Source organism: Phyllopteryx taeniolatus, chromosome 5 (assembly GCF_024500385.1).
Source record: "Phyllopteryx taeniolatus isolate TA_2022b chromosome 5, UOR_Ptae_1.2, whole genome shotgun sequence".
Taxonomy (NCBI): domain Eukaryota; kingdom Metazoa; phylum Chordata; class Actinopteri; order Syngnathiformes; family Syngnathidae; genus Phyllopteryx; species Phyllopteryx taeniolatus.
Genome location: NC_084506.1, coordinates 24,695,054 through 24,720,966, shown reverse-complemented (window position 1 = coordinate 24,720,966; position 25,913 = coordinate 24,695,054). Strand labels below are relative to the sequence as shown.

Below are 25,913 nucleotides of genomic sequence, written 5' to 3'. Positions count from 1 at the left end.
TACTTATGTCAATGCAAACAAATCTGTGGCTTTATCACTTCAACTTTTGACAAGGCTTTACACAATCAGGATTTTTGGGGCCGATCACCGAGTTTAAAAAAACAATAACCGATCCGATCACAAGATGGAGGAATGTCTATTTAAATGACCTGTTCATTTACTGTATACACTTGTGTACTTAATTGCTCAAAAAATTATATTTACAATCAATAATGTATCTTTGTTCCTCTATTTATGACAGTGAGGCATAGTGACAGACAGAACAAATGAATGGTCTTCTATTAGATGGCAGGAAATAAATACAGTAATTAATGTATCCACTTTTTGTGACATTTTTGTTTGTTGGTGTGCCGTGAGATTTTTCAATTGTAAAACATGTTCCTTGGCTCCATAAAGGTTGGAAATCACTGCTCTACTCAGGTGTATTCTAATCAGTCAGGTCAAACCACCATTACATGACAGAAATAATGGGTGCTAACTTACTGTAGTTTAATGACTATATTGTAATTAAATTACTTCACCCACACCGAAACTTTAGAGCATGATTCGACAGAACGGCGGCATGTTTACGTACAACCGTTCGCGGTACCACTAGCTTGCTAGGCTACACAACGTTTTGTTGCCTGCTTGCGAGCCGTATCGTATTAAAGGTATGTGAACATACCTCAAGCAAGCCATAAGCGAACGTCCTCTCCTCTCCTGAGCACCAGTGACCACAAACACGTTTTTCCCCATTTTGTTCATACAAACACACGGCACAATCCATTATTGTTGTCGTCGCCATGGTAACAAGTGTATCCGGTCACATTTGAGTTGACAAGATGAAGCCCAGTGATCGGAAAAAACGGGATGCTGTGGTATCGGAAGATTTTATTGCAGTAGTCTGACATGGTGCAATCGTGAAAGAGCAAATTTGTCTTTTAGTCTGATCCGGGCATTACGTGTTGTCTGTTCCACATCGCCGACGTTTTTTTTTTTTTTTTTTTTTTTTTTTAAATAACTATTGGCCGTCAGATATTTACAGGACTACACCAAAAGACGCGACAAGGCTAAAAAAAAAAAACTAGCTTTTGGAGTCAAATATACTGTGCTATATACTTGTGTACTTAATTGCGCAAAACATTATATTTACAATAAATAATGTATCTTTCTTCTTCTATGTCAGTGAGGCATAGTGACAGACAGAACAAATGAATGGTCTTCTATTAGATGGCAGGAAGGAAATACAGTAATTAATGTATCCACTTTTTGTGACATTTTTGTTTGTTGGTGTGCCGTGAGATTTTTTAATTATAAAATATGTTCCTTGGCTCCATAAATGTTGGAAATCACTGCTCTAGTCAGGTCATGTATTCTAATCAGTCAGGTCAAACCAACATTACATGACAGAAATAATGGGTGCTAACTTACTGTAATTAAATTAAGTTACTTCACCCACACCAAAACTTTAGAGCATGATTCGACAGAACGGCGGAATGTTTACGTCCAACCGTTCATGCTAGCAGTAGCTTGCTAGGCTACATAACATTTTATTGCCTGCTCGTGAGCCGTATCGTATTAAAAGTACGGGACCATACCTCAAGCAAGCTTTAAACAAATGTCCTCTCCTGTCCTGAGCACCAGTGACCACCAACACGAGTTTTTCCCAATTTTGTCCTTATAATATCGTCGGCGCGCTCCACTCTTGTTGTCGTTGCCGCGGTAACGAGTGTATCCGGTCCCATTTGAGTTGACAAGATAAAGCCCAATGATTGTAAAAACGGGATGCGATGGTATCGGAATACAAGATTTTATTGCAGTAGTCTGAAAATGCAATAGTGAAAGAGCAAATTTGTCTTGTAGTTTGATCCGGGCATTACGTGTTGCTTGTCTCAGACGAAATTAATGATGGTTGTTGTTCTGTCATCAGTTGTATTTAAAGAAACTATATTTCACAAATTCCGCCGGGGTATGTAAACGTATGAGCAGTGCTGCCACAGTTACCTTGAAAAAGTAACTTATTTACTGATTACGTGAGCTTAAAAGTAACTTAGTTACTTTACTGAGTACCTCATTTCAAAAGTAACTAATCAAATTTCCAGTTTAAGTATGCCAATCTCTCGTCGCCGTGCATTGGGTTTGTGCCGCTGGCTGCTTGTGTACACGTGAGTTGACTGACTGTGCGGAAAACGTGCAACACATCACATGACGTCATTGCCCCAGACGGCTCAGTTTATAAATATTTCGCCTTTTTTCGATATTGTAGTTAGTCGTCGTGTGCATTTTAGTTATGGATAGTTAAGAATATAGTGTGTTTTGTCTGTTTTAGTCGTCATTACTAAAACAAAGGCTGAAAATTGGTCTACACTTATGACATGCACCGTGACTGAATCAAGTGTCTTGGTTATTGACTTGCCTCATGTTCCCAAGCACTGTAGTTTGTTAATGATAAATATCTGTTGCCTGAGCATAAATAGGATATTTTAATATAAAAAGCATATTAAGATCTGGTTCTCGTGAACAAAACAGTAACTATTGGCAGATAAATCAAAGTAACTGTAATCTGACTACGCTAATATAAAAAGTAATGCGTTAGATTACTTATGACGTCACCGGACCACATTTTTTGAGTAACGGGTTACCGGCACCACTGCTTATGAGCACAACTGTACATATATGCAGTCATACGTACCCATGTCATATTGGAATGAAAGTGTAGCCCACACCTTTTTCATAACCTCTAGGTGGTGGTGGCATATTGAAATGAAAGTGTACAAACTTTTCATAACCTCTAGATGGTGGCATACATTTATAAAATGTGAAAGTTTTTTTTCCATCTTCCCCTATACCCATGTATAATGCACACTATTGACTTTTGACAATTTTTTGGGGGGGAAATATGTGCATTATACACGAGAAATTACAGTAAACGTGGACTGCACTTAAACATTGAACCTATCTAGACAGTCTATAAATAAATAAAATGTACATTTATAGAAAAATAAAGCCTACCGATCTCCAGTGAGGACCATCACAGATACTTAAGTCATTTGGAGATGCACTCTCAAACATGTCGGTCAGTGATCCCTGCCGGGTGCTATTTGGCCCACTTGACACACTGGCAGTAATTTTTTTTTTAGCCATGCATGTATAAGGTCTTCTTGTGATACTTTTGTAGATGCTGGAGTAAGTCTGTAGTGTTATTACCCTACGTGTTTGTAGCTACTGGAGAAAAACAAAATTCTTACTTTGTGCTCTCAGTTCGGCCGAGACCATTCTCAAAAATATTGGAGCACGAACTTTTGGTTTGTTGTTGGAGTGCTGACGGTTAATTTTAGCCCCTACGCGTTGCCATTATCAACCAACCCCCCCCCAAACCTGCGACCCCAACCCAAAGCCACCCTGTGCGATCGCACAATTCACACCTGCCAATTACTACCATTGGACACAAACATGAACACATTTCATCACACCAATACATCTGAGATGGAATCAATTCTAAAACACCAATTAACACTACATCTCTCCCTTATTGTGTACATTAGAGCCTGATTTAAGTTGACAAATACAAATCCTACAAAAAAGTTAGGGATATTCAGCTTTCAGGTGAACTTTCAGGATGAATCTAAAATGCAATATAACCTTTTCAGGTGAACTTAATTTGACGTTTTCTAAACCTTTGAATGCACGTCTAGCAGTTCAATGTTTTAGGACTTTTTGTACAACTTTCTGTCTAATAAGCCCCCCCCCCCCCCTCATGAATAGGATAATAAGTTCACCTGCAAAAATTATGCATTTTAGGGTCATCCTCAAGCCGAATATGCCAAACTTTCTTTGAGTCGAGAATGTAGGTCAGTGAAAATGTGATTTTGGGACACCAAATGAATAGCTTCAGAGACTGAAACTCAAGCTCTTTTCAAGACATGAAAAAAAACATACACAGTTGATGTACTCACAGAAAAGAGGGGCAGTGCCTGGCGCGTGCACTGCAGCAGGCGGTCCACCGTGTCGAGATCGGCCGGGTTGAGCGCCTGCTCCAGGAAAGCTTGCTCCACCACCAGCTCCACAAGCTGCTGGCGCCCACTCACCGTCTGCAGCACGCGCAGGCCCGACACCAAGCGCATCAGCAGCACAAACTCCTCGCCCGTCACATCCTCCAGCACCTAAGCAGATGAGCACATCGCGTCGTCAACAATAACTCAAGAATGATGAATGATTAACAATCAGGTCCATTTTGTACAAGTCAATTTGATATGTCTTAACACACAAAGTGTGGGAGACGCACAAGATGGCACACTCAGTTACCGCTGTACTTATTTTTCTTCTGATTGTTTTATATCTAAAGGCCTAGAAATGGTTTTAATACAAATATTTATTGTAATTATGACTTTACTACTGCATTAATGTCAAAAATCAAAGCTATGATGCGTCCTGGCTGAGCGTAAGTCACCATGATAGGAACATAACTACGTTGCAAACCGAGGATGTGGGTTCAGAGTTTTATATAAGAAGCTTTAACCAGTTAATGAATCAACCAATGCTGATTTGGGTTGGGCAATTTAAGAAATCTCATTAATATCCCATCTGGAATAAGAACAAATGTACTTTATTAATTCGGGGGGAATCAGGCTATAAAGCGATCAGGCAGTGATTTTAATTTAATCAACTCAGGCTGCAACAAAGAATCGCTAAAAATCATAAATGAAGTGTTATCCTGGAATTTCATTATCAATTCGTTGTGTCGCGCGATACTTACGTCAGCCACCCACTCCATTGGTGCGTTGCACACAGCAGTGGACCCAGAGACTGCTCTCGTGAGCATGACATACTGTATTTGCATCTCTAAACGAATAAATACGCTAAATTTGGAAATGTCAGCACTGCTGGTTAATGATTGGATTCTGATTAACCAATCACAATCAAGTCCTAACGCTTTCAATGCGTGCAGTGGCTGCAGAGGCACAGTTACTAAAGAGACAACACGGCTGCACGCACTGTAGTCCAATAGGCAAATGTAAGTGCTTATTTCCGATTAAAAATACATATATATTATGCTCATGCTAGCCAAACGAACTTGCTATCAGTATAATTTTAAGTGTTAAGAGTGACAATATTCGAAGATATTTTGAAAATATATCACTTACCGTATTTTCACGACCATAAGGCGCACTTAAAAGTCTTACATTTTCTCCAAAACAGACGGGGCACCTTATAATGCGGCGCGCCTTATGTGTGCACCGAGTTCTAAAATCTGTAAACGCTGTTGTTGTGTGACTTTGATGAGCGCTCCGCTTGACTGACTGGGAGTATTTCCTGCCGACACGCTGTTAATATAGAGTAACGGCGGACGTGACTGAGGACAGCATGCAGACGTTAAAGGGGGAAGGATGCCAGTATGTGCAAAACAACATCGGTTTGGCCAAGGACCACCGAAAATGGCACCTACTAAGCACAGTTTAAACTGCAAGCTATCAGTTACACGGACGAACATGAGAATCGAGCAGCCACGAGAGAATTCAAGATCAACAAATCCATGGTTCGCAAGTGGAAGAAGCAGGAAAACGCTGGCATCATTGCTGAACAGCCCCCCGGCAACGAGACTGACTCAGACAATGACGAGAGGGAACCCGGCATGTTTGATGGAGAACTTGCCCAGCTGCTCATTTCAGATACAGAAGATGAGGACTTTGATGGATTTGTGGATGAGGATTGATAAAAAAAAATAACGTGAGTACATTGTTAAATACTTCAATAAAGTACAATTGAACTCAGTTTTGCTCCCGCTGCCTTTTTAAAAACATATGCTAGCATATGTTTTAGCGTGCATGCATGCTACCGTATGTTTTCAGCTAGCGTTTATCTATTTATTTGTGATTAAAATTTGTATTTATACATTTTGTACATAATGTTCTTGTAGTGGATAATGTCAAAGACTTCCTTGAACATTTGGTAAATGTTATAAAGTTATCTGAACTCAACTCCTTGAATTCAGAAAATGAGGAGCCTCTCATCTCGGCTGACTCTGGGCAAGAGGCGGGATACACCCTAAACTGGTCGCCAGCCAAGCGCAGGGCACATTATAGACAAACAATCATTCACAGACACATGCACACCTATGGGCAATTTAGAGTGGTCAATTAACCTACCATGCATGTTTTGGAATGTGGGCGGAAACCGGAGTAACCGGAGAAAAACCCACAGGCACGGGAAAACATGCAAACTCCAAACAGGGGAGGCCGGATTTGTTACCCGGGTCCTCAGAACTGTGAGGCAGATGTGCTAACCAGTCAGCTAATGTCTTATATGTAAGATCTAAATGGAATGCATAAGAGGTCAAGAGTGAGAATGTGATTGTTTTGTTACGAGATTCATAGACAGTGGTGAGGTTACAGGTACGCATGAAAATCTTGACCTAGTAGTTGAGACTGAGGAGACAGAAAGTGCTGTGATAGAGGATGACAAAAAAACAAATCTTTAAGCAGATGCTGTATAGCATACATTTGTATGTTTTTGTGCATTTGGTCTATAGCCTACATTTAAGCTCAGCATGTAGTTGTTGCCCCCTCCCCCCAATCACAGGTTATTACTTTAAGAGCTCTGGGATGCAGCAACATTTTTGTGCACTTTTCTGCACTGCCAATTTGAAATAATGTCCTTTTTTTAAATAAAATGAAACTAAAAATGTTTTATTCGATTCATTAAGTATTTGAAAAAACAATCGAACGAGTAATCAATTATTAAAATCATTCGTTTCAGCCCAACAATCAACATTTTCAGAAAATACTAAAAGCGAGCTAAAGTATATGACGACAGCATCTCCCAACAGGCATCCTCAAATATTTACGGTAATGTATATATACTTTGTACAGGAAATAATCAACTTAAACTGTTCCACAAAAAAACAAAAAACAAAAAAAAGGGCGGGGGGGGGGGGGGGTCATAACTTCATCAAAATCTTAAGACCAACCTTCTTGGTCTCTGCAAAGACGTACTCCTCCACCTCCTTTGTCATGACGTCCTCAGGCAGAGTCTTGAGCTTGGTGGACAGAAACTTGATGGCCCGCTCCCGCACAACGTCCTCCCCTTGAAGGATCTGCGAAAAGAGACCGCCGAGGGTGCCTGCAGGACACGTGACATCCTTAATTAATGATAGTGGGAGGAAATGCAAACCCCTACTGAAAAATACCCATGCGCACATGGACAAGTACACTTACCCTTTGCATCAATTTTGAAAATGGAAATCAGCGAAACGTTCACTTGGTTGAATTCAGCCGTGTCATCTAAAAGAGCAATGCAGATATTACACATTAAAAATTAGTTTTCATTTGACACTACCATAACAAGCTTAAAATTATGAAACAATACAGTGGCACCTTGACTTACCAGTTTAGTTCATTACATGACCAAGCTCATAATTAAATTTACTCATATATCCAATCAGTTTTCCCTGTTGAAACGAACTGAAATGCCATTCATCAATTCCAGCCCTTCAAAGAACACTACATTATGTTTTAATGAAGAGAAATATAAATGTATGGTATACAAACATAAGCAAATGCAATGAAAAACATGCTTTATAAAGTGTAATTCCTGTTCGTACTGTGGTAAGCATGTGTTAAATGTGTGCCTTTAAGGGGCATATCTTAGTGAGTAACTTCAGGAACCGAGTCAGGGTTAGGTGGTAGTCTGTGAGTGACAGTCTAAGCGCAAGTTGTTCCTTACAGCAACTACGTACTTATGCGTAGACTTTACGCCGATCTGATCGGTGGTATCGGCAGATTGTTGATTTGACCTAAACTTATGTCAGTAGCCAATCCTTGAATGCCCCCTAGAGGTCATTGGTGTTTAAACTTTTGTCTAAAATGCTCGAGAATAATTTGAGCTGGGACGGCTCCAGCACGCCCGCAACCCTTGAGAGGATAAGCTGTACAGAAAATGGATGGATGGATGCATGGATACAGTACACAAGTATATAAAATAAATGAACAAGTCATGTAAATAGACACTTTGCTCCATCTTGTGATCGGATCGGTGATTGTTTTTTTTTTTTTTTAAACTTGATCGGTGATCCCGTTCAATAAATGGCTGACAGCCCATCAACGACGATGGCACTCCTTGCACAAATGCTAGGGAATTGCAGCAATCTAACTGCTCCACTGCTTTTTTCCCCTCCCGACTTCACTTGAGTGGAAAACTACCCAAGAGACTCTGAAAACCAAAACTCAAGGTACCACAACTACCTATATATCCCAATACCTGTCTGGAGGAGCTGGGTGAGAATATCCGCCACCTTGAGGATGTTTTCGCCTGTTGCAAAGCGCGGGAGCTCCTTAATAGCCTGCCGTCGAATCTGGACCAAAGTGAACAGGCATCATAAGATGCTTCGAAATGAAAGCACACGAACGTGGCCTAAGGTTCGATTTACGAAACGGCGCGGCGCAGTGGTCACACTTACCGACACGTCGTCGTCTTCACAGAGATCCAGCTGGGCATTGATGGCCGCGTCGGCCAGCTCCGGGAAGCTGCTGAAGAACTTGGGGATAAACTGAGCCGCCAGACGCTTCTCCTTGGGCCCGCCCTTCACACCATTCAGTATGACTTGGTAGGCATCTTTGTGCTGCGGAATGCAAGGAAAGAAAAAAAAATTGGTACCATGCATGTTTTTAACATTATTGTAGTAATACTCATTACTGACTGATTTCCTCACTGGAAAAGCAGTAGAATGATGTTAGTAATCTGGCTCAACATAAAATAAGGGCAGGGGAACAATGCTAAGACTCATTCAAAAACCAATTAAAACTCAAGGTAAATAGTAAAATAGGTCTGAATAAGTACTCTAAACTACAGGTGTGCAAAAAGTCATTAACACTTTTTTCTTTTCAACAAGTGCCGTGAATAATGGTGCATATGTTAAGAGCAAAACAAGTGGATTCTTAAGCAGTATTTGGACATTTAGAGAAGAAAAGAAGAAGAGTAATTTTAAGTAAAGAACTGAAGGCTGAAAAGGAAGAAGAGGGTTTAAAGGGAGGGAGGGATGCAGTAGGAAGGAAAGGAAGCAGGGCTGAAGTGGGAAGGAAGGCAGAAAAGCAAGTTTAAGCAACTGCAGGAAGAGCGCAAAATAAAAAGATCTGAGGAAAGGAAGGGCAGAATGAGAAAAAGAAGTTCAAAAAGCAAGGTTGAGTGACTGATGGAAGATAGAAAGTCGCATTGAATAAAGAACTGGTGTGACAAAAGAGAGGAGGGAGGGAATACAAGGAAGAAAAGCAGGTTTAGGCGAAGTAACAAAGAAATAAAGAAAGTGGTGTAGCTGAAGGAAGGCAAGAATGAAGGGAATGAAAAGGAAGGGAGGAAGGAAGGAAAGTTGGTCTGAGATGGAAGGAAGGCAGAAATGAAGTAAGGCTGAAAAACAGAATTAAGCTAAGGAAGGAAGGAAAAGACTGGGGAAAATGCAGGTCAAGAGGGGAAGGAAGACAAAAGTTAAAAAAGGAAGAGACAAAGAGGGGAAAGAAAAAGTCCTAGGTGGAAGGAAGGCAGAAAAGGCAAGTTTAAGTGACAATGAAGAATGCAAAATAAAAAAGCAGCTTTGAGAAGGAAGAAGGGAAGGAAGGCCAGAAGGAAGGATACCAGAATAAAACAGGTGTCATGGAAGGTAAGGAGGGAATGAAGAAACGTGGGTTTTAGTGAAGGAAGGGTGGTGTCGGGATGCAGGATCTGAGGGAAGGAAGGCAGGAAGGAAAAGATGCCAGAAAAAAAGGGCGAGGGAAAGGGAAAACAGGAATGAGTCAAAGTTGCAAAGTAAATAGAGAAGGTAGCAACAACAAGACAGCAGAAGAGTAAGTTTCATCTTAGGAAGGCTGAATACAAGAATAGAAAGCAAATGAGAGAAGAAAGGTCAGGAATCATTTTTGGGGTATTTTTTTATTTATTTAACCTTTATTTACCCAGGTAAGGCAATTGAGAACTGATTCTCCTTTGCAATGCCGACCTGGCTGCTGACAGCAGAGTAAAACAAGGCAAAATAAATGCAAATACAAATAAAGACATAAAAAACTGTACATAAAATAAAATATAAAACATATGCACAAAAACAAATATCAACACAACAATAAATAACTAGACAAAATCTTCCTCTCCAATCAAACTGCTTTCACCAAAGGCCAGGCAGTATGACCTGTATTTGACCAGAAAAGAAAGGGGGAAAACTGAATGTAATAAAGTGAAAACATTTGTAAGTGCATCCCATTCTGGTATTAATGGGATGCATTAATACTGTAGTTTAGTATAAAAATGAAAAAAACCTTTAAAATGGCCAATTGCGTTCTCATTAGTTTCTTAAGAACAAATTAAAACGCGCCTCGAGTAGTAGCACGTTCGACAGGGATGTTTTTAACATGAGCCCATCACTAAGGCTAACAGTTAGCTGCTAGCCTAGCCCCCCCATTCACAACACAAGCTTACGTAAGCTATAGCCACCAACATTGGCCTTGAAATAAATGTCAAATGTGACAAAGAGGCGATATTTTGGCCATTTTTCTTACCTGGCTGACGTCGTCCTTGGCATCAGCAAGGACCCCGTAGCTTCGATAGAGATCCTCGATAGTGACCGCCATCAGCGTGCTATGTGCCTGGCGCGCAGCTAAAATAAACCCCCCAAAAAATCTGCCAAAAAAATCCGCCGTCGGCTCTTTTTTCGCTGGTTAAACAAATCGTGGCACTTAAGTGACACCACCTCGACGTGAAGGGAGCACCGCCGAATACGAGCAGGGAGGCGAAATTTCCACAAACGTGTGAATACTGAACAGCCCCCACTGACCGTCTGTCGTCCCAGCAACTTCTATGAACGCGAGGAGAAGGGCCAGGAGGGCTAAGCTAAGAGGATACGGAAGTGATGACGAGGCGCGTGTGTATGTTGAGCCAACCACAAGGCGGGGTAGGACTCACGTGACTTAAAATTGAGCGAAAAGTGCCGCGCAGTTGTGGCGCTCCATTGCCCACAAAACGCCACTTTAAATAAAACCCGTTCGTTTTCATTGGTTAAATACAGTACATCCAGGCGTTGCCTATTCAGAGGTGGCAAAAGTAGAAGTAAAGGTGTACTTTTGAAAAGAAAAAAAAGACTGTGGTAAAAGTAGAACTATTGATATGAATGTAAAAGTTAAAAAGTACAACTCAATTAATCTCAATTTTAATTGTAGAGCACTTGAACTACAGTGGCTGAAACAAAGTGCTGTACATAAATCAAACATAAAATAGATCAACAAAGTTAATTTGAAAACAATAAAGTTAACACAATACAATAATGTACAATAAACTTTAATTAAGTACGCAAAACAAAGGCCAATCTCAAACTGTCAAAAAAGCCAAAGAATACAAATTGTTATTGAGGTACCTTTTAAAAATGGACAGTGGGTGTTTGTCTGATGTGCACTTGCCCTCCAAGGTCCTGAGGAAGAACCACTTTTGCGGCACTTCATCTAATCTCTTTAAATCGACTTTCATGCTGTTTCAGTGAACAACACCACGCTATGTGATAGATGTTGCACACGCGACATCCATTGCAGCCTGGTTGTCCTGGAAGGGTGATTCCCCCCCCCCCCCCCCCCCCATCTGTGATCCCTTCTTAAGGTTTCTTCTTTTCTCCCCAAATAGGATTTAGAGTTTTTTCTTGCCCAGTTGGGAGGTTTAGATAGGGGATGTGATTGAGCTTTGTCAACTGTGGGTCTGTGAAGCCTATTGAGACTCTTGTGATTAAGGACTATCCAAATTAACTTGGCTTGACTAACTTGAGGTGAGTTGATCAAGGATTAATAAATAAAGCGCAACACTATTTCAGTGCAAACACGTTTATTGTTGAAGTGATAAGTTGCTAACAAACATCTACTACAAGCAATCTTCCCTTTCAACAACATTACGGTGGCGCTCCTATGTATCGGAGATTTGTGGCTTCAGAGGAAGCGTATTCCTGCTCCAAATTGGACTCCATCACATATCCTGGAATACATAAAAGAAAACAACATATGTTGGAAGAAACTGTATTTTGGTTAAATTAGAGGGCACATATTATGGAAATTATACTTTTTATTGTCTTGTATACAAATAGTTGTGTTTGGAATGCCTGTCCACAGATCAAGTGCGAAATGAAACTTCCATTAAAATACGTGGGGTGATCTGCCTAGTTCTGTGAGCGAGCCCTTCTGCACTTCCACCCCACTGTTACCAAACAGTGGGGCTAATTAACATCATAGACACCCCCCAACAAGTTTCTCCACCAATGACATAAGGTGTAGCCCAGGCAAAGTTTCAGAGCAAAAAAAATAAAATGTTGATGCCATGTCCCACACAACTAAATTAATTGACAAGGTTGCTTTGTGATGAAATGCTGCATGTGATAATGCAATGGGATCTCAGTGGACACTTGCTTTTATTGTGGGTGTATGTATGGGGGTTAAATTAGTGGTGACTTCGTGCAAAGATTTCTATTGAATGCACAGAGTTAAAGTGGATACAAAAAGTCTCCACATCCCTGTTATAATGCCATTTTTTGTGATATTAAAAAAATTAAACCAAGATTAATAATTTCAAAACATTATTTATCCTCCAAAGCATGTGGGAAAATGTGTTACGGTCAAATGAAACCAAGGTTGAACTTTTTGGCCATAATTCAAAAAGGTATGTTAGCACGGAGGTGGCAGCTGCCTTTGGCTGTTTTTATTCAGCTAATATTGGGGCCTTAGATGAGGTTGAAGGAATTATGAACAGCTCAAAATAGCAGTCAGTGTTCATACCAAATCTTCAGGCTTCTGCTAGAAAGCACAAAAAATGTCAGGTAAAAAGATCAGAACTTGATGTGTGCTTAATCAGAGACAAATGGTGCCAGTGTGTGCTGACTCCCATCTGACATGAGCTTGAATGTGATTAGTTCATTCTGAACAGATTTATCACAGTTATAAGAGGTTGTGCACACTTGCACAACCACATTATCTCAGGTGTTTATATTTACTTCCCCGGTTGAAAAAAAAATAAATATCCAACTGAGTCGTACGGGTTTCAGCTCACATTAATGGTGGATTTTTTTTTTTTTTAATGATTTATCTTGGGTCTTTTTTATATCACAAAAACCTGGTATTTCAACAGGGGTGTGTGAACTTTTTATATCCACAGTAGCTGGCACCTACTCTATTTCTTGGGTATGACAACACTTGTAAAAAAAAAAAGTATGTCTCCTTTAAATGAAAAGCAAATTGCTAGTGGACAACAAATATGGCATTTATGATTCAATAGCATCTTTACCTGTCTCCACTCTGGACTCCCATGGGAATGCAGTAGTTCAACTCCAGTCTGGCAATGTTGCCCAAACGCAACACAATGCCAAGTCCATACGACCAGCGGATGCACTCTGCTAGTTTCTTCAAATGTGCTTGAGGGCCCTCCCCTAAACATAAGACACACAATGCGTCTCATCATTATCATCATTACAGGTCTATTTCGCTTTCATATGCTTCTGTTTGTTGCCGTGAATACTGGTCCAACTCTGAATTGGAGAACCAAATTTCCCACAGGAAATAATGGAAATAGAACTATAATCCCTTCTGGAGTGAAACTGTTGCTATGGTACAACCTTTATTAACCATATAGGCAATGTTTTAAGTGACATATTAGCATTCTTCATGGTCATATGTGTGTAAAAATAAGCTCAAAAGGTTTAATGACAAAAGGGTAATGCAAAAACTAGTCGCATCACGGATGTTAACGTTTTGTGATTCTTAGTTATGCAAGTATAACAAGAAGTTAACCATTGTTAATAGTAAAAGGTTAAAAAAAGCCAATGACAAAGGCATAATTCAAAAGAGCTATTCGCTCAACAAATACACCTCACGTTTCAATTTTTTTAACATTGTAACTTGTGTAAGTGCAAAAACAAGTTAATAGTAATACCTGTATGCCATTAATAGCAAAACGTAGTCTTGACTTTCATGATGAAAGCTTCGTGTAAAGAAGAGTCTAGGTGAAGATATATATATAGTTTTTACATCTTTCGCTTCTTATTTGTCATAAAAGTGTAAAAAGAAATTGACCAGCGTTAACAGTAAAGCGTAAAAACAGCACTTATTTTAAAGGCATACTGCAAAGGCAAGTTAAGGTGCAAATGTGCCTCATGCAACTAATTTTTATACTTTCCTAGCTTCTTAATGGTTATACAAGTGTAAAAAAAAATTAATCACAGTAAAACAAAACCGGTTGACCATAAATTTGAAAACAAGCGACACCGCAGACAGTGATGATGGAGTCTTACTGCTTCAAATGCGAGTCAGTGTAGTTCACTGACTTCTACATCTTCCTGTGTATATTCTAAGCCACAAAAAGCCCAAGAAAAAGAAAAACACGGAAGGAGTGCATGCTTAGATAACAATTGTGAATTGTTGTGCTACTTTTGAGGCATATTGTGGTTGAATCCGAAGCTCAGGGATGTTAGACTTTGGAGGTACTTTTTAGGAGCTAACCTACCATAGTTGAGGTTACAAAGATTCCCGGCGTTGAGGAAGAAATGCGTTCGGAAGAGGTCACCGAAGCCTCCCTTGCCTGGCCGGAAGGGCAGCGGAGTGTAGAGGTGAAGGCCTCCTGCCCAGTAGGCTTCTCCTCCCAGGTAATCGCCTGTCATACCAGCAAAAAACAATTCACTTACAATTAAAATATACAAAAATAAGAATCAAAGCCATCAGTGTAGCCAACAATCTCACCTTCACTCTGTGGGCCCATGCTGTACATGCTAAAACCACGAACACTGGTGGGACCGCCCAGATAGAACCTGGGGGGCACGACACAGAAAATGATGACGATACAGTCTGACTGTAGTGAAGTCCCGTTTATCATGGGAGATACATTTCAGACCCATCCACAATAAATGAAAATTCACAACATAGAGAAACCATTTACATTTTTTTTTAAACAGTTTTACCCCTCCCACACACTTGAAACACATGAATGTATTAAAACACAATTCAGCTTACTGAAACACACTTTTTAAACACATTGTATATAGATTTGAACACAAAAAAACTAATTCAAAGAATAAAATATATTGAAAATAATGTACATACTATAATGTCAGTATACATGCATGTGCCTTTAAGAGGCAAGGCGAAAAAACTGGAGGCATTCTAATGTCAGTGTACATGCATGTGCCTTTAAGAGGTAGGGCCTGGTGGGGTGCTGTGTGATATTGGCGAGCCTGCGTGTAAGTGTCTGGGCGTGAGATGTGGCTGACAGCAGCTCCCACGTGAGTGTGGTCATTGTCTTTATGTTTTATAGTTCTCTTGGTTTTCACTAAACGGCTGAAAAAAGCATCGGCGACAGTGACTCTACTTTAATTAGGGGCTGAGGAACAGGTGAACAGGTTTCCTCATGGAATCACTGTTTATTTAAATTCTTTGGATGAATGAGTCGCTTTTTTTCTCAACACACTTGAAAACACTTCTTTTTTTTTATTTTTTATTTTTTTATGCAATCCTGGTGAAAACGTACTATATGTAATTTAGTGGTCCTGAACACTATTCCCCCCAAAGTAGCACAAACTGGAAAGTTGGAAAAAATTAGCCCATCGCCAGTACCCCCAATCAACCGTAAATTCGGTTGATATCTCTATCGTAAGCATGCAGTAAAAAGTCTCAAGGATCCTATGATGCAATTGAATAGCTACTTGGCCTTCCTGCTCAGGGATTTGCCCAAATTAGCCCCAACTATCAGGTATCTTTGACAGAAGCGCTATAATTAATTAATTAATTAATAAGTTAATTAACTAATTTATTTATATATGTGTGTGTGTGCGCGCACGGGTACGCCCCTGCTTTTTGAACTTTCTATCTATCCTGGGCGTAGCATGGTGTCAAAGTTTGATGATCACGTTGACGATTCCCCATGAAAAAGGGAGTGCAAAGGTTTCCAATTATTTTAGATAGAAAAAGAAAATAGGTAGGTACCTGTCTGCTATGCTTGTTGGCTTTTCACCAATAGGCAGCAGCAAACCGCCCCACAAGGAGGCAGACAGAACCTAGAAGAAAAAAAATCTGAGGTATTGGTAATGAAAATCCCAATAAAAACTGTGATCAATTGATATTTTTACAGGATATCCTGCGTTAAAACACAATTTTACCAAATAATCTGTGCTCCTAATACTCAATTTATTCATGCATTACTGATCAGTTTAAACAGCAAAAATAATAAAAACGAGTAATACTCACAGAGTCCCAGAAGAGGCTTTTATTGAGCTGGATCTCAAAGTCCTCCTTCAGGAAACTGGCATCTCCACCCGTGTAACCGGCGAGCTCCTGCACATCACATTAGAACACAAAATATTCCATGAATTAATTCCTTGACGTTTCCTTCTAGAGTCATGCCTGATGAAGTAGACGGCAACCGACCTGATGGATTTTCAACAGGCCGCCTTTCCTGGGCAGGATGGAGGAGTTTCTGGTGTCAATGACCATGGCGTGCTGAGGGCAAAGAACCACGTCATCAACCTTGCGGGGGTATTACCGCCACCAAGGAGGTTATGTCATCATTAGAGTGGAAGTGCTAATTTGTTTGTTTGTGCAACTTTAGTTTTTGACACAGATTTCCATTACATTTTGGGGAGAAGTGACACTTACGGCGGCATTAAAATGATTATCAACGTCAAAAGTAGGTCAAACTCTTAAATCTGTGAAAAAAATGAAAAGAAATGCTTCGTGTATGCGTGTGTGATCAGAGTCAAAAGCAGTAAACGGAAGTTCCATCAAGATCTGATCCAGATTCCATATTTACAAGCAACATCCCATTCAACATTCTCTTGGATATTAAGCTTTCAGCAGCGGCTACATACTTGTTTTAAAAGTCTATATATCATTAATTTAATAAATTATGTATGTAATATTGTATTCTAATCTCTTGAGATGGCAATGTGTTTGGGTTAGCTATCATGAAAATCATAAAAAATAAAATCATGAACTCTATGTGTAGTATAACAGAATGTGAGTTTCGCTTTTTGAATTTTAACAACTGAAATAACTTCAGTTCTTGAGCTTATTATTGGAATACAATTATTTTGTTGAACAAAGTTTATGGTACAACACCTTGTGGTTGTTTACGACTGTGCATTCCTTGTTTGTTTAAGACAACAACGGTGTCAGGTGTTAACACGGACTCAAGGACAAAATACCGCAAGTGACGACTTGAGAGAATGTCCACTCTCTTTTCGGACAGCAAAGGAGGCGGTGCGAGCCAGACATCCCAAATCTCTCCACACGCCTTCCCATTTCAAGGTTTGGTTGGTCTTCCACACAGGGAACTGAGCGTGAACGGACAGCACACAGTAAAATGATTTTCACAATGAGAATGACTATCACACTAATGTTTGCGCTCATTTACGTTCAGCTCGGCGGAGACGCCTCGATCCGTCTCCCTCAGCGAACTCCAGGGAAACTGACCGGTTACTTTGTAGGCGTTGAGTGTGATGCTGAACAGTGGAAAAACAAAGAGCTGGAAAGTCACTTCATGGCACAACATTCCTCTCCTATTCCACAGCCAATAAAACAGAAAAATAACAGCTGTAGTGTATATCAATTGGAGAATCCTGATGTAAGCGTCCTCTAATTATCACCATTAATAAGACATAGTACGGCAAAAAGTGTGAGAATTTGCAGTAATCCATCCATTTTCTATAACTTGGGCTCATGAAGGTCGTGGGTGAGTTGTAGTCTATCCCACTTTGTGCGAGAGGTAGAGTACACCCTGGACTGGCTGCCAGCCAATCGCAAGGCACATACAGACAAACAAGCATTCACACTCGCATTTTCACACACATGGACAATTTACAGCAATGGTTCTCAAACTACCAAGTACCACCTCAAAAAATACAAACGTACTTAAATATTATTCAATTAGCATTCATTCATTCATTCATGTTCCATTCCGCTTCTCCTCACTAGGGTCGCAGGCGTGCTGGAGCCTATCCCAGCTGTCATCGGGCAGGAGGCGGGGTACACCCTGAACTGGTTGCCAACTAATCACAGGGCACATAGAAACAAAAAACCATTCGCACTCACATTCACACCTATGGGCAATTTAGAGTCTTCAATCAACTTACCATGCATGTTTTTGGGCTGTGGGAGGAAACCAGAGTGCCCGGAGAAAACCCACGCAGGTACGGGGAGAAAATGCAAACTCCACAGAGGTGGGGCCGGGGATTGAACCCCGCTCCTCAGAACTGCTATATACAACCCCAATTCCGATGAAGTTGGGACCTTGTGTTTTTTCACATGGACTAATGTTACTGCGATCACATCCACCACTCCGAAGTTTGAGATAATTTTACACTTAACAAGGAAGATAAAGTGCAATGTGTACCACAACAGCACGTCTATGGCTTCCAACACAAGGCAAATTTGCATGGCAAATTTTTTGTCTAACATTTTTTTTAGCTGATTTAGGACAATTTTGATGTGCCGAATCCGAATTTCACTTTGGTCACCTTTTTGAACTATGGCCACATTTTTCTTTTTTCTTTTTTTGTTTACATTTAGAGGTATTTTCCCTTTACAACCCCAATTCCAATGAAGTTGGGACATTGTGTTAAACAAATAAAAACAGAATACAATGATTTGCAAGTCATGTTCAACTTATATTTAATTGACTACACTACAAAGACAAGATATTTAATGTTCAAACTGATAAACTTTATTGTTTTTAGCAAATAATCATTAACTTGGAATTGTATGGCTGCAACACATTCCAAAAAAGCTGGGACAGGTGGCAAAAAAGACTGAGAAAGTTGAGGAATGCTCATCAAAAGCCTGTTTGGAACATCCCACAGGTGAACAGGCTAATTGGGAACAGGTGGGTGCCATGACTGGGTATAAAAGGAGCTTCCCTGAATTGCTCAGTCATTCCCAAGCGAAGATGGGGCGAGGTTCACCTCTTTGTGAACAAGTGCGTGAGAAAATAGTCAAACAGTTTAAGGACAATGTTCCTCAACGTACAATTGCAAGGAATTTAGAGGTTTCATCATTTACGGTCCATAATATCATTAAAAGGTTCAGAGAATCTGGAGAAATCACTGCATGTAAGCGGCAAGGCCGAAAACCAACATTGAATGCCTGTGACCTTTGATCCCTCAGGCGGCACTGCATCAAAAACCGACATCAATGTGTAAAGGATATCACCACATGGGCTCAGGAACACTTCAGAAAACCAATGTCAGTAAATACAGTTCGGCGCTATATCCGTAAGTGCAACTTGAAACTCTACTGTGCAAAGCAAAAGCCATTTATCAACAACAACCAGGAACGCCGCCGGCTTCTCTGGGCCCGAGCTCATTGTATTCTGTTTCTATTTATGTTTAACACAACGTCCCAACTGCAGTGGAATTGGGGTTTTAATAATGTTTGTAATCTATCTATGCCAGCAACATATTGGGAAAGGGAGAATGGCAGAAGGTATAATTAACGTGTGTATCCAGGTTTGCCACACATATAACAGAATAACAGCTTTGTGTTCAACTAAACAGGCCCAGATTTGCACTGAGCAAGTAAATTTGGGAGAAAATTAAGAAAAGATCCTCATTATTTCAGTATATATACTAAAACTATATCGAGCGCTGGGCAGTGAGAAAATGTCCCATAGCAAAATATCCAAACACAAATACATGTACTGTTACACTCCTAATTGTGTACGCATGACTAGAAAAAGAACTGTGAGAGGTCATCAAAATTTCTGACTCTTACTTGCGTTCAAAGTTCCCCACTTGAGGTTTGAAAAAGGAAAGGCCATAGGAAGTCTCTTTGGTGCCGTACGAGAACTGAAAGGTTACCTTCTCGGCCCGGCCAAAAACATTGGGCAACTTCATTCCCAGCACCTGCCGTGAAACATTATTGTACCATCATCGTTTAGTAGCGACAACTAAAATGGAACTGTCCATCAATTTGAGCACTCACCATGCTTCCTTCATTGTTCCCGACCATAGTGTTGTAACTGCCTGTAATCCGCCTCAGCTCAATGACCTCGAATGTCACGTCGAGGCCGTTGGGAAGAGCGTCATCACCTTAAATATACAGTAAGAGATGGCAAAACTACTCACACACGATGTAAAGGTAATTGTGGGAAAATGGCTCTGGAAAAAAATTGAAGTAATAATTCAACTGCTGTACTTAGTAAAAGTAAATAAGGCCAGACTGAAACTCCTTTTAAGATCATTTAAAAATCGTATTTATTTATTTATTTATTATTATTTTTAGGCTTTACACGATCAGGAGTTTTGGGGCCGATCACCATCAGTGAGTTTAAAAAAATGATAACCGATCACCAATCCGATCACAAGATAGAGCAATGTTTCTATTTAAATGACTTAATTTACTGTATATCGTTGTGTACTGTATACTGAGTATCTTCAAAGTCCAGTGATTCCAAACCAGTGTGCCGTGGCACATTAGTCTGCAATGAGCGATCTTCAGGTGTGCCGTGGGAAATTATAAAATTTTACTTAACTGCTCAAAAAATTATTCATTTACAAGAAATAATGTATCTTTGTTCCTCTATTTATGCTAGTGAGGGCTAGTGACAGACAGAACAAGTAAATGCTCTTCTATTAGATGTCAGGAAGTACATACAGTAATTACTGTGCATCTACTTTTGGTGACATTTTTTTTTGTTGGTGTGCCGTGAGATTTTCCAATTGCAAAATATGTGCCTTCGCTCCATAAAGGTTGGAAATTACTGCTCTAGTCAGGTCATGCATTCTAATCAGTCAGGTCAAACCAACATTACATGACGGAAATAATGGGAGAAAACTTACTATAATTGAATTACTTTATTGTAATTAAATTACAACCCCAATTCCAATGAAGTTGGGACGTTATGTTAAACATAAATAGAAACAGAATACAGTGATTTGCAAATCATGTTCAACCTACATTTCATTGAATACACTACAAAGACAAGATATTTAATGTTCAAACTGATAAACTTCATTGTTTTTAGCAAATAATCATGAACTTAGAATTTTATGGCTCCAACACATTCCAAAAAAGCTGGGACACAGTCATGTTTACCACTGTGTAACATCACCTTTTCCTTTAACAACATTCAATAAACGTTTGGGAACTGAGGACACTAATTGTTGAAGCTTTGTAGGTGGAATTCTTTCCCATTCTTGCTCGATGTACAGCTTCAGCTGTTCAACAGTCCGGGGTCTTCGTTGTCGTATTTTACACTTCACAATGCGCCACACATTTTCAATGGGATACAGGTCTGGACTGCAGGCAGGCCAGTCTAGTACCTGCACTCTTTTACTACGAAGCCACACTGTTGTAACACGTGCAGAATGTAGTTATGCATTGTCTTGCTGAAATAAGCAGGGGCGTCCATGAAAAAGACGTTGCTTGGATGGCAGCATATGTTTCTCCAAAACCTGTATGTACCTTTCAGCATTAACGGTGCATTCACAGATGTGTAAGTTACCCATGCCATTGGCACTAACATAGCCCCATACCATCACAGATGCTGGTATCACAGAGAAGCCGGTGGCGTTTCTGGGTGTTGTTGATAAATGGCTTTTGCTTTGCATCGTAGAGTTTCAAGTTGCACTTACGGATGTAGCACGAAACTGTATTTACTGACATTGGTTTTCTTGAGCCCATGTGGTGATATCCTTTACACGTTGATGTCCGTTTTTGATGCAGTGCCGCCTGAGGGATCGAAGGTCACGGGCTCTCCAGATTCTCTGAACCTTTTGATGATATTATGGACCGTAGATGATGACATCCCTAAATTCCTTCCAATTGTACGTTGAGGAACATTGTCCTTAAACTATTCGACTATTTTCTCACGCACTTGTTCACAAAGAGGTGAACCTCGCCCCATCTTTGCTTGTGAATGACTGAGCAATTCACGGAAGCTCCTTTTATATCCCATCATGGCACCCACCTGTTCCCAATTAGCCTGTTCACCTGCGGGATGTTCCAAACAGTCAACTTTCTCAGTCTTTTTTGCCACCTGTCCCGGCTTTTTGGGAACGTGTTGCAGCCATAAAATTCTAAGTTAATGATTATTTGTTAAAAACAATAAAGTTTATCAGTTTGAACATTAAATATCTTGTCTTTGTAGTGTATTCAATGAAATATAGGTTGAACATTATTTGCAAATCATTGCATTCTGTTTGTATTTATGTTTAACACAACGTCCCAACTTCATTGTAATTGGGGTTGTACTTAACAAGCACCAAAACCTTAGGCATGATTTGACATAACGCCGGGATGTTTACACACAACCGTTAGTGCTAGTACTAGCTTGCCAGGCTACAGAACATTTTCTCGCCTGCTTGCGAGCAGTATCGTATTAAAAGTACGCGAACATACCTCAAGCCATCCTTAAATGAACGTAATCTCCCGAGTACCGGTGACCACCAGCGCACGTTTTTCCCCATTTTGTTCTGATAATACACGTGTCGCGATGTCATCGCCATGTTAACAAGTGTATCCAGTCGCGTTTGAGTTGACAAGATAAAGCCCAGTGATCGTACAAGACGGGATGCGGTGGTATTCGAATACAAGATTTTATTGCAGTAGTCTGACATAGTGCAATCGAGAAAAACAAAATTTGTCATTTAGTCCGATCCAGGCATTACGTGTTGTCTGTCCCACACAGCCAAGGTTTTTTTTTTTTTTTTTTTTAAATAACTTTATTGGTTGTCAGATAGTTATAGTACAACATCAAAAGACAGGCGACAAGGGTAAAAATAAATATACTGTACTCAATGGCGACGCGAAGTAAATGTCTTGCGGAGACGATCAATGATCGGTAAATTATGACATTAAAGCCGATCAGCATAAAAGCTAATTATCGGCCGATATCGATCAAGCCGATCAGATCGGTATAACGTCTAATTATTTTCAAGGATCTCCACTTATGTGCCTTTCTGTGACTCTTCTCGTCTCTCTATGCATCTGTTGCAACCTGCTGATGACACTCCAAGATCAGGGACCATTTCCCTCTGAGAACAACCTGCTTGCGAGGTACTGTTCTTCAATTGTTAGGTGTCATCTTGGTCAAATGATGTTAAAATGTGAACAGCATGATGCAGAGGACTGTTTGAATACCAACTCTAATTGAACCAGGAATGTTATTAGTCCATTCATGGATCAACCACCCACTCAGCTAGAACAGCAAGTTACGCAAAAATTACTTAACATTGAACAGTTGGCCTGTGCATTCCAAAGTTTATAGAAGGACAAATTATATTTACCTGGAAGGTTATAGAGCGTTTTACTTTCATCCATAATTTTTCATCTAAAAGCTGAGTATCCACAACGTTTTTTGAGTTGTGTATAATATCTCTATTATGGTTGATGTACCTCTGGAGGTGTCAATAACAACTTCGACTTTACGGAAGATTCCGAGACGGAGCAGCTTCTGCCTGGCTTCGTGAGATCGTTTCATCACCTGTAACAACAACAACACAGCGAGGAGCAGCGTGGAATCAGTCATGGGCCCAGAGTTTCACTTTGTGGTGTATAATTTACAGTACATACATCGATTAAATTCCTTGCGCGGAAAACATCTGAGATTTCATAAGACAGCAGGTCCTCCTTGGTCCTCCCGAGCCCATCTATGTGCACCCTTTGGACTACCACCTTTGGATATTAAAGAAACATGACCAAAAATCCTTTTACAAAGAAATCTTGCAACGTGCCAGGAAACTACATGGATCTTACATCCTTGTTTTCCAGAATTTCCTGCTTGGGCTCCTGCTCGATTTCAGGAGGCTCAATGTCGTCAGCGTGAACTCCCAGCTCAGGACCCTGCATGGGCAGAGGGTCCAGGCTCTGCAACACCACATTATACAAGGACAAACAACCATTAGAGACACACTGTTTGTTTTAGAGCACTGGTTCTCAAACTTTTTACACCAAGTACCACCATAATGACCAACAGTAGAAGGCCCAAGTGTACATAAAAAACAATGCATTGGTTTTAATTCCAAAAAGTATATTTATTATTGTAAGCCACTGTGACGTTATGCACAGTAACTTTGGACATTAACACTGCGCTTAAATATAGGGAAAGAAAAAAACTGTCCTTATTTAATGATTCAAAATGTATTGTACATAAAGGTTTAATAAAATTGTACTTGAATGTTTAAAAACAGTTCTTTAAGATTAAATGCAAATGTATTGTACTGTACTTAAACGTTAAATACAACTAAATGCACTGAAGGAAAATGTACTGTACATGGAAAGTTAAAAGTGTATTCTAATGGCATGAAAAAAGTTCAAACTGGTTGTATGCATTGCGACAGGCTTTATTCTAATTGAATGGTATTGATGGAATTGCATGTTTTGAATGTACATTTTTATTCGTTTTTATTTCAGTGAATCTTTCGTGTACCACGAGAAAGACCACGTAAACCACTAGTGGTACTAATACCACACTTTTGGGAATCACTGCTGTAGATATTGCGTATGAGTGATGAAATGCAGACACTGAGATTAAATGCTGTGGAATTAACTAAACTGTTGAAATGTGAATAGTGAGACTTGAAGTTGGAACGGTTTCAATCGCTCAAGAAATGTGGAAGGTGTATGTAAATATCAAATATCAGTTCATTTTGTAATGGAAAATCTGGTCCAGAGGACAGGGACCGGCCAGACTGCGAAAAGCAGAAATCCGCGGATAATTGACGCACATTATAATTGCACTGAAAAAAAAATACTTTTTTTTCAAACCCAAAAAAGTGCCCCCCCCCAAAAAAAACAAAATAAAATCAGTGGTGTGTACAGCATTTAAACATGAAATACAATCAGACATATTAGAATGAAGCTTGTAGCTATGCAACATCTTATTTAAACTTTTTTTGTAAATCCAACAATCCTTTTTTTCTTTTACTTTTCATGTAGAGTACATTTTTTACTTAAAGTACAGTATTTTTTAAGTACAGTTCGGTTATATTTAACGTAAGTAGAGTAAATGTGCTTTTCAGAACTAAAACTTCAGCCTCTGTATTTTTTTAAAACTATTTTAATGATGGCCATTTTGGTGGTACTTTGAGAACTAAATACTGTATTTTTGGAACTGACACTTGCCTGAGAACCACTGTGCTAAATAGTTCCGTAGCTGAATATTTAGACGTTGAATAGTTTGAGAAATGTTCAAGTTATAGAAGGACAAATAATGGGAAGAATAATTATAAAAATGTTTTTTTGTCTGTGCAAAATAACATGTTCTTTACGCAACTAAAATGCCAGTAACAAAGTGTTAAATGACTGAACTGAGAATTATTTTTCACGCAGTATTATCACATCTCATTGCACAATGCGGGGGTACCTAATAAAGTGTCCAGTGATTGTACTGTACAGTACACCCGCGTTATGTCATGTCACTTTTTTTCCATTCCCAGATCCCAAAAAAATGTGAACAACAGTAAAAGGAATCACAGTGTCATGAAGACAGCAAGCTGACAAGCAAAGCAGAAATGTTAGCATTGTGGGATTAATGTCTAAAATGCACAACGTTGAGAATGCGATAAAGGAGGTTTAAAATATATATATATATATATGCATAGTTGGTTCGATAATAAACGCGGAGTTCTGACCACCACCAATGCGTCGTTGTGAAGGGTGGACGCTGTCACCCCGGGCCTTTCTTTTCTCCTTAGCGGCCGCACACACTGAGAGGTCAAACGGCGAAAGCAACACGTTCCTGTCGCCTTTTCTTACCCTGGCGTGGACGGTGCCCATGCTGATCTCCACGCGACTGCGACCCGGTGAAAAGGGCGGACACACAGTAAAAACCGCACAAAGCAAACACCCAAGACTAAGCGGAGACAGCAGAAATGAAAGCTTCGACCAAGGAGGCGGCCATGTCACTTCCGGAACTCGGCTTGGCCACGCCCACCGGCAGGCGGCCAT

The 25,913-nt window shown here is 40.0% G+C and overlaps 2 protein-coding genes across 4 annotated transcripts in view; both read right to left on the bottom strand.

Moving 5' to 3' along the window:
• api5 (apoptosis inhibitor 5) overlaps positions 1-10,863 on the bottom strand; it is a 22,957-nt gene extending 12,094 nt beyond the window's left edge. Inside the window, exons 1-7 of one of the 2 annotated variants that reach the window (XM_061774117.1) lie at positions 10,518-10,863; positions 9,921-10,150; positions 8,435-8,596; positions 8,236-8,329; positions 7,194-7,259; positions 6,947-7,098; positions 3,936-4,142 (exon numbers count right to left, since the gene is read on the bottom strand). In XM_061774117.1, coding sequence (XP_061630101.1) covers positions 3,936-4,142; positions 6,947-7,098; positions 7,194-7,259; positions 8,236-8,329; positions 8,435-8,596; positions 9,921-10,037 — 798 coding nt within the window. In that variant the 5' untranslated portion in view covers positions 10,038-10,150; positions 10,518-10,863. The remainder of the gene's footprint in view (positions 1-3,935; positions 4,143-6,946; positions 7,099-7,193; positions 7,260-8,235; positions 8,330-8,434; positions 8,597-9,920; positions 10,151-10,517) is intronic. The other variant, XM_061774118.1, reaches the window with a different exon arrangement.
• A 943-nt stretch (positions 10,864-11,806) lies between these two features.
• Positions 11,807-25,889, bottom strand: samm50 (SAMM50 sorting and assembly machinery component). 2 transcript variants are annotated; one of them, XM_061774115.1, is made up of 15 exons: positions 25,722-25,889; positions 23,721-23,831; positions 23,538-23,639; positions 23,361-23,448; positions 19,947-20,053; positions 19,737-19,867; positions 17,383-17,470; positions 17,174-17,302; positions 16,398-16,469; positions 16,218-16,304; positions 15,957-16,027; positions 14,719-14,785; positions 14,485-14,641; positions 13,270-13,411; positions 11,807-11,970 (listed from the first exon to the last, which is right to left on the bottom strand). In XM_061774115.1, exons 1-15 carry the CDS (start codon positions 25,740-25,742, stop codon positions 11,925-11,927), a joined length of 1,419 nt encoding a protein of 472 aa, XP_061630099.1. In that variant the 5' UTR covers positions 25,743-25,889; the 3' UTR covers positions 11,807-11,924. The 2 variants fall into 2 exon arrangements, with proteins under 2 accessions (XP_061630099.1, XP_061630100.1); XM_061774116.1 differs by having other exon boundaries at positions 14,485-14,631; positions 14,718-14,785; positions 25,722-25,888.
• Positions 25,890-25,913: the final 24 nt, after the last annotated feature.